The sequence below is a fragment of the Phycodurus eques genome, chromosome 5, assembly GCF_024500275.1.
Source record: "Phycodurus eques isolate BA_2022a chromosome 5, UOR_Pequ_1.1, whole genome shotgun sequence".
In the NCBI taxonomy this organism is placed as follows: domain Eukaryota; kingdom Metazoa; phylum Chordata; class Actinopteri; order Syngnathiformes; family Syngnathidae; genus Phycodurus; species Phycodurus eques.
In genome coordinates, this window is record NC_084529.1 from 20963083 (window position 1) to 20976722 (window position 13640).

General features: G+C 41.8%; 1 protein-coding gene across 1 annotated transcript in view; it reads left to right on the forward strand.

Annotated features, from left to right (window-relative positions):
* Positions 1–13640, forward strand: part of LOC133403263 (A disintegrin and metalloproteinase with thrombospondin motifs 20) — a 118490-nt gene that overhangs the window by 56877 nt on the left and 47973 nt on the right. Inside the window, exons 12-18 of the mRNA XM_061678019.1 lie at positions 1142–1287; positions 1446–1627; positions 2573–2709; positions 2802–2919; positions 5835–5930; positions 10524–10690; positions 12463–12592. Coding sequence (XP_061534003.1) covers positions 1142–1287; positions 1446–1627; positions 2573–2709; positions 2802–2919; positions 5835–5930; positions 10524–10690; positions 12463–12592 — 976 coding nt within the window. The remainder of the gene's footprint in view (positions 1–1141; positions 1288–1445; positions 1628–2572; positions 2710–2801; positions 2920–5834; positions 5931–10523; positions 10691–12462; positions 12593–13640) is intronic.

The following is a 13640-nucleotide window of genomic DNA, read 5'->3' on the forward strand; positions in this document are numbered from 1 at the left end:
GTAGAACCAACCCATGTTCCACTGATGATTACAAAAGAACAGAAAAAAACTAGAAATTTTTTTTTTTGGGTTGGTGAAAGAAGAGCGTCAACTCTTTCTATGGTACGTTCGGTGCTTATATTGTCACAGAACACAGTATTATGTGGGTCATCAGTCAAAATGCTCTAAAACGGCTGGAAATGAATTAGATAATAGGAAATTTAAATGGAGGTGGGGAAACTAGTTAAGCATAATCTTGACTAAAACAACTAGATTTAATGCAAGTACAGTTGAATAAGTACAGCCCAATACCTGAAAGGGTTTACCAAAACTGCAGAGGCTAGATTTGCACATCCATTTTCTACACCGCTTATCCTCACTAGGATTGCGGGTATGCTGGAGCCTATCCCAGCTAACTGCGGGCGGGAGGCGGGAGATTTGAACATTTTAAGGACAGATACTTTTTCATTTAACATGATAAGTGAGATTTATTTTTGGATGGGAGTATGCATTTCTATTATTTTTTGAAAGAGTTGGGGTTCTTACTGAAAAATATCCACCCCTTTGCAGCCCAATTGGGGACCTTTTCCATTCACAATCCAGGCAGGTAGCTTCCTTAGTATGTTCTTCTTCTCTGTCTCACCCTCTTAATGTTTCGGAGGGGACCTTTTATGGAAAATTGAGCTTGTATAGAAGTAATTGGGTCTCTAGAGTTCCTGCCCACCCATCAAGTGTGAAATTAAACAATTAACTAAATCTTATGTTATCTGCCTAATCCTGAAACTGTTTTTGTGAGTGAGCCGTTATCCATTTACACCCCACTGTTATGTAACGGCCAGGCTAACAACATAATACCCCCTGTCTGGCCAATAATAATGGCTAATATCTGATTAAATTCCAGTGGAAGTCCACTGTATATTTTAGTTTAGGCTGACATCATCATTTCTGTATGTGTGTGTCCTCCCTTTAAATAGTTACAGGAATTGGATACATTCCCCAAGGGCAAACAGGGATTTAGGGTTTCTTTTCAAACATAGTTTGATGTAAACAGAGGATTTTGAAGTCAAAGAGGATCACCTCTCCCAGGTGTACATGTACTATATCTCAATGCCGCTGTCTCTTAACAGAATATGCACGTCTTTTTGTGATTATATCCTTGCAGTACTGCAGGCACGGTATGTGTGTCAACAAGGAACTGCACTTACAGTCTGTCCATGGGGAATGGGGTGCCTGGGGGCCCTACAGCGTTTGCTCCAGGTCCTGCGGCGGAGGGACACGGAGCACCACCAGAGACTGCAACAAGCCAGAGTAAGAACTTGTAAAGACTCTAACATTGTTAGACCATGACTGGAAGTTCTAGCCGTATGAAACAGGAGTGGAATCAAAACTCTAATGTTGGTTGAGACAAACAGACAAGATCAGTACAAGGGCTTTCTGTCATCTTTTGTTCCTGGGTTTCACTCTAGGCCTAGGAATGGCGGTAAGTTTTGCGTGGGACGACGGATGAAGTTCCGCTCCTGCAACACTGAGCCCTGTCCGCGAGGACGGAAAGACTTTCGAGAAGATCAGTGCTCTCAGTTCGACGGCAAGCACTTCAACATCAACGGTCTACCTCCAACTGTCCGCTGGGTCCCCAAATACAGCGGCAGTAAGTCAACGTGTTATTCGGAAGACTTTTAGGACCTTCTTACAGCCTGATTGTGGTCGTCTTTCAAATTTGGGGATGCATTTGTATGTTTTCTGAGTCCAAAAGACAAGTCTGAATTCTTGGGCGTTAACCTTTGGCTTGTTAAGGTAGTATATCTGTTTTGTATGCACAATAATCTCTATAGATATCTCAGATGTTCTTATTCGTGTCTCAAGTCAACCATTGTGGACTTGAGCCACTTCAATGTACGGTAGATGGTTAAGGTTGGTTAAGATCCAAGACTGTGAAAGCTTGTCTTTCTAAAGCTACAACATTGAACAAGTTCTTGGTTACATATTCTGGTCATTTTTTCATATAAATTAAAGTATCACTCAAAAGTGAAGAGTAAACCCCTCACGTTTGATATATTCTATTACTGTATGTCTTTTAATGAGACAAGACTGAAGAAATTACACTTTCCTACAATCTAAAGTAGTCCGCGTAGAGCTTGTTTAAGTGACTCATTAGGTCTCAGATGTAAATGGGAGCAGGTGTGTTAAATTTAGTGTTATGATTCTCAAACTCTCTCGTACTGGTCACTGTAAGTTCAATATGGCACCTCATGGCAACAGCAATGAGGATCCGAAAAAAAAAAAATGGTTGCGCTACGGAAAGATGCATTTGGCTACAAGAAGATTGCATACCGATTCTTTTCAACCCACAAAACCGGGAACTTTCTCGTACCTGTTAGCCGAGGTTCCATGTGTGCCAAGCACTAAAGATACCATACAGCTGATGTAAACCATGGGCGGGTCCCTTGTTGGTAGAGAAGTTTTTCCATCTTTTTAACTTTTGAACCTAACCTGCTTCTCTGCAGTGTCCACTTTGCTGCATTTTAGTTGCTGCACTCCGTCTCCTCTCTAATAAACTGTCTCCTATTGAAAGTAATGCTTTTTTTCTGTTTAGTACAATTGAACGATCGCTGCAAGCTCTTCTGCCGTGTTGCCGGGACGACGGCGTATTACCAGCTGAAGGACCGCGTCATTGACGGCACGCCGTGTGGCACGGACACCTACGACATCTGCGTTCAAGGCCTCTGCAGGGTCCGTCGGTTTGCTCGCCCAACCCCTGTTCGCAATATCAATATGCTGTAAGACTAGTCAGTATCAGCACAATACAAACTTTTCGTCTCCAGCAAGCAGGCTGCGATCACGTCCTGAACTCAAAGGCCAGGAATGACAAGTGTGGCGTGTGTGGGGGAGATAACTCCTCATGCAAAACCCAGGCAGGGACGTTCAATGATGCTCAGTACGGTAAGTCCCGTTCCTCAATGTCCCTGACAGTTGTTGCATCTTACAACGAGGCACTCTAAATCTGCCACACCACCACGAAGCCCTAGTCCACATGCTCCCCCCCCTCCTCCCTTCCTCCTTTCTCTGCATGATGTGCATGCACTCAGGGCCAACAATGAGGCACTCTAAAACAGCAATGCCAGTGGACTAGCCGATGGGAAAACTATTTTAGGGGTGTAGGCCTAGCTAGGAAGCTAACGGCACTTCGCAATTGTGCCGGATAACCGCTGATGAGAACAAAGATGGTGAAGTTCTTAAATAGTGGAGGAGGGGTAACTCATGCCCAAGCCCAAGTTGTCATTCGGCACCGTTTTTTAAAATACTTTTTAATGCTATATCTCCACGACTGAGTACTGCATTATTTTTCATCTTTGCACAATTTTCAGCAATTATCTTCAAACGTTTTTGGAATGTGGGAGGAAGTCGGCATACCCGGAGAAAACCAACACACGCACAGAGAGAATTCCACACAGAAAGGCTTGAGCTGAAATTTGAAACATCCATTTGAATGTAAAAAAAAAAAATCCAAGTGGAAAATGGAATGGAAATGTACTTCTGACTTCATTTCATTCTTATTTAGTGGAAGTTTCCCAAATGTTTTAAGGTGAAGACCCAGCATAGGCCTACATCCAATCTTACAGGGTTCGTACTTGGCTCATGCCCTCGATTGAGTAGTTTTTCGTATCTCCTTTGACAAACAAGCACACACATGGCAATGAAAGCCATCTTGACTGAGCTAACGGCGTACTGATGTCATGTCTGTTGTCGTTTAAATGCTTTCAGAGATTGTTCAGAAAGATTTGTCGGGCCTCAGCCAAATTTAGGGACCGATCATTGTCTAAAGCTGTCAAATGTTCGTTTGACAGTCCTGACCTCACCATTTTTAAACAAACCGATGTGATGCGGAGGTTCATGTAGGGACAAATTCTGATTGTGTCCAATCTAAGCTTCATCAGGTTTGTTCTTCTTTTCTTTCTTCTTTTGTGTTTAGTAGGGCGTGCATGGTTTTGTATCTCTGTACCCAAGAATACAATGTGCTGATGGGTCTGGATTTGATGTTTGTATGAGAGTGTGAATGGTTTTTTGACTGTATGTGCCCTGTAATTGGCTGGCGGCCAGTCCAGGATGTATCCCATCTCTCGCTTAAAGTCAACTGGGATCAGCTCCAGCTCACCCGCAACCTTAATGAGGACAAGAGGTATAGAAAATGGATGTCTGGTGCATTGAGGACTTAATAATCATTGTCATTAAGTCTAATAAAAATTCTGCATGGGAAGCTCCAGGGATAAATACGTAAAGAGGTGCTCATTTGTTTTGTTAAGGGCATGACTTGTGTGGATGATAGCTGGATGATATGCAAACCAAGTGCTGCCCCCCTGTGGCTGGAGGTGTTAGGGAAGGCACGCCAACACTTTTTCCCCTCTGCTCTCATTTTGGAACGGAATGCAAAACAGTAGGCACCATGGTGGACTAGTATGTGACTCACAGTCAAGAGGTTCTGGGTACAAAACTCAGCATGGGCCCTCCCTTGGATTTCTGCTCCTGCAACCGGCAATTAACTCTAATTTTTTTATGTGATACTTATCTTAAGAATTTCGTTTCATCCGCCAAATTATAATAATGGATATTAAATTACGGAAATATGCAATCAAGTTTTATTTTTATCCATATACAGTGCTTATACAGCGCCTATCCTAGTTGACTTAGGGTGAAAGGCCGGGTGCACCCAGGGCTGATCGTCAAGCAGTCGCTTAGACAAACAACCATTCACAGTCATATTTATGGTCTTTAATGACCCAAACATAAACCTTTTTGGCGTGTGGGGGGAAGCCAAAGTACTTCTGGAAAACCTTCGCAAGTACAGGGGGAATATGCAAAATATCTGATTTTAACCCAGAGCCTCTCGAATATGAGGCCGACATGCTAACGACCCATGCCCCCTGTATTTTTATATTTTATTTGTGTGATCCATATGTCTAAAAATTATTCCCCCTTCATGCGACGTATCACAACTGACTTTCTTCCAAAATACAGTATCACATAATCGATCTATTGTGATTATCTGTATAAAATATTGTGATATCTTATCCTATTCCGACCCATATCAAACAAGTGGATTATAAGAACATCCATCCATCCATTTTCTGAGCCGCTTCTCGTCACTAGGGTCGCGGGCGTGCTGGAGCCTATCCCATCTATCATCGGGCAGGAGGCGGGGTACACCCTGAACTGGTTGCCAGCCAATCCCAGGGCACATACAAACAAACAACCATTCGCACTCACATTCACACCTACGGGTAATTTAGAGTTGTCAATTAACCTACCATGCATGTTTTTGGGATGTGGGAGGAAAGCGGAGTGCCCGGAGAAAACCCACGCAGGCACGGGGAGAACATGCAAACTCCACACAGGCGGGGCCGGGGATTGAACCCCGATCCTCAGAACTGTGAGGCTGACGCTCTAACCAGTCGTCCACCATGCCGCCATTATAAGAACATTTATATATTTTTATTTTACAATTTATTTACACTATACTTTTGCTTGTCAATGGTGTCCTTTTTGGGTTATTCCTTCTGTCGTGCCCGCTTGTTCTCCTTGTTAGTTTATGGCAGGACAACAGGCTCAGTGTGGTAATTACAGGCCAAAAGTAGGTCCACGGAATAATTACATGCCATTTCACGACCGGGCCTCTGAGACTTGAACGAGCCTTCCTGCAGGTTATTTGAGATAAGTAGTTTTTTGGGGGGGTATTTTTTCAAGTGTGCAAGTCCCCAGTGGTTGAGAGCAGACATCCCTTTTGGAGCATGGTGAAACTATTAAAAATCATCAAAATGCATCTGATCTCTTCATGCTTTCTGTCTGTTTTTTCTCTTCAGGCTACAACACAGTGGTCCGCATCCCAGCTGGTGCTACCAACGTTGATATTAAGCAGGTCAGCTACTCCGGAAAGCCAGAAGATGACAACTACCTCGGTGAGTCAGAGCGGGGATGAGGTTTTTGAGCAATATCAAGTTTTCTTGGAAGCACCGATCCAAAATTGAAGCTGGCGGCTCGCTTAACAATTTATTAGGAGCAGAGCTGAATAAAATACAGAAAACAGTCGGGAACGTCACGCTTGTAATAAATCCTCCTTTATGGGGATGATGAAGTCCAGTTGTCGCGGAAGAAGGGAAATTCGGGCCACAAGGAAAAGTCATTCATTTCAAAGTTGTATTGGCAAAAGTTGTAAGGGTTTTAAAGCTATATTAGAGTTTTAATATTAAAAAGGTCATAGTTTTAAGCAGAAAATGGTATACAAGTTGGAGAATAAAGTGGTAATTCAACAAGAAAATGTGTATTTTCAACAGATGTTAAACAGAGGTACTTAACAGGGGTGTCAAACAAATTTTTGTCGTGGGCCATATCATAGTTATGGTTTCCCTCTCAGGGCCTTTATGACTGTGAAACAAAATGTTGGATAACTACTTTTGAAATCAGAAGCCAGTTAAAAACAGTTTGCTCACCTATATTTTATTTATTTTAAAAGGTTGGGTAACAAAAAAATGCTTAGAATATCTCAATGTTATCAAAAGTGAAGACAATTTGCAATTTTGGTATTTTAGCAAGAAACATGAAGTCGACGCACATGATTGGCTCTTGCGGGCCACATAAGATGATGTGGCAGACGGGATCTGGCCCCCGGGCAGTGAGTTTGACACCCCGTGATTTAGAAGGCCAAGATCACCAGAATCCTTGTGGTTCTTTTTCCGGAACAACACAAATGCGTGCACAAACACTTCAAAGTTGTGATATTGATGATTATCAGGTCTTTAATGCACCAATAGATGAGGTAATCCAAAACAATCCATCTCTGATAGTTGTTCAATGTTCAGTTTGTTTGGATTTTAAATGAATTCTCCCCATAGCAGATAATGACACATAAATTAATCCGTCTCAAATTCAATCTGTTGCTATCATGAAACAATCTTTATTAATTGAACAGGCCAATTTTTATTTTTAACATTATTTACTGTCATAAAAGTATATAAGTTAACTAACCACTTATAATATTGAAATTATACTGTTCTCCAAAGACTACCGCTATACACATAAACTCCAAAATATTCCCTATTTTTTAATAACCATATCTCTCAACACAACTTGGATTTAACGCAAAGTTTTGGGGAAAATGAAGCCTTAAATGTTCAACTAAATTCAGAGCCCAAACCATGGTCATGCGTGACTAAGCAAATTGTGTAACTCTTCACCACAGTGAATGTTAAATAATAATTTGGTCAGACCGACATATTGTAATCTCCCTTTATTTTTTAACCATAGGGACCGAGGCCTGCTCAAGATGAATTGGCGTCACCCTAAAAATGTAAATAATTCTCTATTGTGATAGTTTAAAATTTTAATTTACCACAAACTGTGGTCCCAAAAACATTTGACAATTTTAAATTGATCTAACAACATTCCCCTTAAAAGTAAATTGTTCACAGATTATTTGAGTTTGCAAAAATGCACTGGAATTGTGCATGTACAGTAAACCACTGCATATTTGCGGTTTCACGTTCGCATATTGACATATTTGCTGATTTTCTTTTGGAACCTACCCTCTGTTATCTACTGAAAACCTCACTTATTCTCTGTTTTTGTGCTCAAGCCAAAACAATGAAAGTGTTGCTTTGCCGCATCATGGGAAGTAGGAACTATGGTTAAAGTGAGTTTAGGAGCTTCATTTAGACAAGTTGGCCAAATTCACAGCATGGGTCAGTCCCTATCCCTCATGGAAAGTGGGGGTTCACTGAACATGCTCATGTGTTGAAAGACTCTCTGTAACTTCCCCTAACAACTCAGGTTAAATTTAGCTCCTCCCTGACATACAAACCCTATGGCCAAGATGTATCACTTCAACATACTTCCTTGAGACCAATTTCTATTTAGACAGGGCTTTGGCATTTCAGAAAGAGCACAAAAACAGTCAATAGGTGACTTTTTCGCCAGGGAAAGGTTCTACAGAATATGAATATGTGAATAATTAATTATTGTCAATTTTTTAAATTCAGGCAATACTTATAAAACACCACTAGGTGACAGTATAATTTTTCAAACACCTTCCAGTTCCTAGGCGTTGTCAACAAACGAATAATTTTACTTTTTAGTCAAAATCAGTTAGGATTGTTAAAGTGAAACTTAAAACATAACCTGGAGGGTTAATAACGGTTTTATATGTACACATTATTTTACTCTATGGAAAAAAAGTTGAAATTACAAAAGCTGTGTTCGACTTTGGAGCTTTCACTGTCTAGTTAGTACTCAACCAGTTGGAGAGAGAGGATGATGTTTTAATGGTCTTATTTGTCCACTTTTAGTTACAGCTGGGACTGCCTCTTGAACAAGTAGGCAAGTACGTTTACATTAGATCCCTCTCAGTTAGTTAGGTCAGTGCCATTACGCCCTGGGCCCCCTCCACAAAAACGTCCTGTTGTGGTGACCCACGCAGTCGAGGAGGAAAGCTGTTAGTGAAGGAGATATAAAAAGGTACTCGAGAAGTGTCTTTTGCGCTTAGTGTATGTGGCGGAAAGATGGGCAGGGAACAGTGTCGGCTGGTCAAGGCAACGAGGGCCATCGCTTGGGAAAGCAAATGGAGTGTCAGCCGCCCTGGAGAAAGATAAATGAGGCAGCGCTAGGTGCTAATTAGATGCATGTGGGTGAAAGCGGATAGCTCGGCACGGAGGCGGGCAAGAAAATGAAAACGTTTTAGTTCAAGTGAGGTTCAGGACTTTCTCCAGTCAGTCAGAAAACACATGTGGCTGAAAAAAAACATATGGTGGTTGTTTGCAACGCCGTGTCACATTTGTCCCTCCAGGTGATTCCATAAGCACAACATGGCTGGATTTACACTGCGGGCCCAAATGTCCAATTCCAATTTAATGCTGATATTTGATTTTGTTTATAAATTAATGGCTGTGTGTTGAGTTGTTTTGAGGGGACAGTAAATGTATTTGTTATACAAGCTGTACACTGCCTATTTTACATTGGAGCAAAGTATCATTTCTTCAGTGTTGTCCCTTGAAAATAAAAAAATATGATAAAATAACATTTATGTGGGCAATGACAGTGAGACCTGCAAGGGCGTGATTGGGAGGAACGGCCCCCCGATCAGAACCCGAGTGGTGTTCTGTTATTGGACTTCTGTGCTCACCACGGATTGTCCATAACGAACACCATGTTCAAGCATAAGGGTGTCCACACGTGCACTTGGCACCAGGACACCATAGGTCGCTGTTCGATGATCGACTTTGTGGTCGTGTCATCGGACTTGCGGCCGCATGTCTTGGACACTCGGGTGAAGAGAGCGGCGGAGCTGTCAACTGATCACCACCTGGTGGTGAGTTGGCTCTGATGGTGGGGGAAGATGCCAGTCCGATGTGGCAGGCCCAAATGTATTGTGAGGGTCTGCTAGGAACGTCTGGCAGAATCCCCTGTCAGAAGGAGTTTGAACTCCCACCTCCGGCAGACATTGAGTCCGAGTGGACCGTGTTCTGCGCCTCTATTGCCGAGGCGGCCGACCTAAGTTGTGGCTGTAAGGTAGTCGGTGCCTGCCGTGGCGGCAATCCCCGAACCCGTTGGTGGACACCAGCGGTGAGGGATGCCGTCAAGCTGAAGAAGGAGTCCTATCGGGCCTTTTTGGCCTGTGGGACTCCTGAGGCAGCTGATGGGTACTGGCTGGCCAAACGGAATGCGGCGTTGGTTGTCGCTGAGGCAAATACCCGGACATGGGAGGAGTTCAGTGAGGCAATGTAGAATGACTTCTGGGCAGCTTTGAGGAAATTCTGGTCCACCATCCGGCGTCTCAGGAGGGGGAAGCAGTGCACCATCAACACTGTGTGTACAGTGGTGCCTTGACTTACAACTTTGGAGTTTTTCAAGTTATGAGTCTATAGAATACAGTGCCATTTTTCTTCATTTAAAAAAAACACGGAAAAAATGAGATGGTTTTCTGGGAATGCAACAAATTAATGGCATTAGATTTTATTTCAATGGAGAATATTGTTTTTATATAAAAGTAAACTGAGTTATGAGCTTGGTCACACCACTGTACTTGTATTTAAATGCTCATGTTTAACACATTTTCCTCTTAGTCGCACATTGTCCCAAACCCGTAATCATCTTTAAACTAAGGATGACTAGCTTTGGGCTCCAACAACGTGCAAACTCGAATGTAAACAAAGTGGAGTGTGTTCATCGCACCATACTTTTGGCATGCAGACATTGTAATTAGCTGCATGGTTCTTAGAACCAGCGCAGAAAAAGGTCTTAGTTGTATATACTTGCTACAGTGATGAACGATCTGTTCTCATGAGTTGTTGTCTCATTTCACAGTCAATGTTTGAACTGCAGCGTCAACCACTGATGAGTGTCACATAGTCTTGTCTCGAAATATAAGCTATGACCGCCAGTGTCCCCACGTGCCGCAAGTGTGGTTTTCCAGAACAATGAGCTGGCAACAGGCCGACTGTTTACAACAGCACACTGTTCCTGTTTTACTGCTCAAGTGGATTGTTGTCGTTTTTTTCCAGCACTATCCGACAGCCAGTCCAACTTCCTACTGAACGGGAACTTTGTGGTGGCCATGTTTAAAAGGGAGATCACCTTCAAGGGAACGGTCATCGAGTACAGCGGCTCCGACACCAAAGTGGAGCGCATCAACTGCACCGATCGCATCGAGGAGGAGCTCGTTCTGCAGGTCGCCGTCTCGTTGAAAACTGCTTTCGCCAAGCCTTTAGGTTCAGTTTGCGGGGCGCAATGTTTCTGTGTCCTGCAATTTGCTGGCCACCAGTCTAGGGTGTACCATACCTCTCACCCAAAGTCACTAATGAGTTGTGTAATTGTTTACATGGAGCCTTATATTCCGATTAGTATTCGGTTACAAGCCCAAACCGAATAAAAATGCTCCGTATCCTTTCCCGAAACCGATCACAAGTCATAAACGGTCAATCAGCTGTCAGGCGGATTTCTGTCTGCGCATGCTCTGTCTTGACGTAAATTCGCTGTGACGTCATCGTTTATGTACTTGAAAATATGATGGATTCCAAACAGAGCTGGTCTGTGATGAAGATGTCTTGTGAGGATACATTATTCCCCCCCCTGCAAAATACAGCTGTCACGTACGTGGTTAGGGCGAAGGCGAGGAACGCAAGGCAAGAACATGGTGGACCCAATTGCAGGGAGGCAAGGCAGGAGTGCGGGAGTCTCAAAATAATATTTAATCTTCAAAAAAGGAAAACAAGGATATTCGATAAAGCAAAACTGAACGAAGTCCCACCACAGATAACAACCAAACCAAAGTAACAAAGAAACAGTTGAATATCTAAAACTGGAAGCAAACTATGACCTGTGAGTAAGACGTGAAATAGAAAGGGAAAATGACGCCTGACAATGACATACCACAATGATAAAGACAACTGGCGACTATGACATGGCAAAGACGTGTGACGACAATGAACTGACAAGAACTGAAAGAAACCAGGGAACTAAATACAGACATATTGACGAGACAACGAGGAACACCTGGACAAGACACGAGTGGCTGGAGAGAGCTGATTGGTCGACACAAAGTAGACGAGAACAGGTGGACACGACAACCTAATGAGCACACGACAAACATGGAACATAGGAAAACATGGAACAAAACTAAACACAACCCAAACCAAAACACAGACCATGACAACAGCCATTTGCCCCTGAGTACAATCCCATATCCACTCCACATAGTTTCTTTGGGGAGTGATGCTGCTTGAGGTTTTTTTTTGTGATGACACCTTAGATTTGTTTTAGGTATTTCTATTTATGTACCATAGCGACTTTGCGTGTGAATGCTTTTTTCATAGAAGCCCCCTCGAGACTTAGCAAAGCTCCTTCATATCATTTTTCTTGACCTATTGTGACATTTTTTTTTTTTTTTTTTTTTTGGTACACCAAAAATGTCCATGAGATAATGTGACCCGCTGCATGTTTAATAATAATAATAATACTAGTGATAACAAGTCTATCAATATTCAGTGTAACTACTGGAATCAATCTCGTTTTTTTACTCATAAAAATATTTTTTCTGGTTGAATATTAGACAGTGCCAGAAACAAATGTAAAATTATATAACATTAACACATAACAGGAGTGCCAATGAATGCACTTTTACTTTAGTAGCAATGCAAATACAATAGTTAAAAAAAAAAGAAAACAAATGTAGGAATCTTGGTGTTGATTTTCAGACTGTACTATCTTTCTGTGCTTGTTTCTAGAATTGGTGCTATTGCCATATGGTTTGCTTGACTGTCAATAGTCGCACCCGAATCGAACCGAACTGCATCGCTTGGTGGAAGACAGCTTGATTTAATGTTTCCTCTGATTTATCAACACTTTGTAACTGATATCTGTTTTAAAGGTTACATTTCTGCGCAGACAAAATAAAAAAAGAGAGCTTTTTTGTGACCTTGACTCTTGCTGCCATTATTTCAGGTTTTGTGTGTGGGAAACCTCTACAACCCAGACGTCCGCTACTCCTTCAACATACCCATCGAGGAACACAGGGAGCAGTTCGCGTGGGATCTCTCGGGCCCTTGGCTGGAGTGCAACCGCATCTGTCAGGGTACGACTTCAACTGGATGTCCTCACCTTTTTCAATCTTGAACGGTTTTGCGGTTGAGCAAAATATGTGTGAGATGGCCAAAAATGAAATGTGACATGGTTCAAAGTGAAAAAATAAAAAAGATCTACTGTAATTTCATCTTCAAAGGAGGTTAAGTGTTCATTATCGCTCCTGGACATAAAGGCTCATAGGCAAGCGTTTCATCATTTCTCTATTGGTTAGCAGTGTTATGCCAAAACAACATAATTTAATTCCATAAAATTTCATGGAGGGGTTGCACAAGTGCTGAGAAAGAACCATGAGAAAACTGATTTTTTTTTTTTTAGTTTTTACTTTGGAAATGATTTTTCTTTGGCAGAGGCATTTATGCCTGTTGTTGGGTTTTTTTGTCATTTGTCATGCGATCTGACTTTTTCCCCCATTATATTTTGACATATAATAATACATTTCTCATTAAATAATTCATGAATGTTCATGGACAAATTCTGACTTGCATGAGGTGTTTATGAAAGTGTACAATTTGAGCCATATTGGTGACTTGGGGAAATGCCATTATAATTGAAAGAGAGATGACTAAAAATTACCATTAACTTCTTCCTTTGAGGGCCACATACAGACGAATCAAATGATACAAGGGCCACTTTGAAATTCTCCAACTTTCATTTATTAAACATAATAAAAAAGCAATGTTCAAGCAATTATATATTGTGTATGTATTGCTGCCATCGGAGGGAATCCTTGTATCTCTAACACTTTTCAGGAAATCCAATAAATGGCATGTTTGTTGAGCCATTGCCATTGCATCGTCAAAGAGAGAAGTCAATTTTCAACACTTTAGATTAGTCAAAAAAATTATAAAAATAACAGACCCACGTGGGGACTGACCAATCGTATCGATTTGTGGAAAAAAATATGAACTTGACCAAATTTGGACATAGGGGTTTTCCGTCTGAGTGACGATATGTATTAGTTATTTTTGGAACCATTGCTGCGTCACAGATTTCAGTTAAAGGTGATAAGGCAAATAGTTAAGGGTGGCCTATCACAC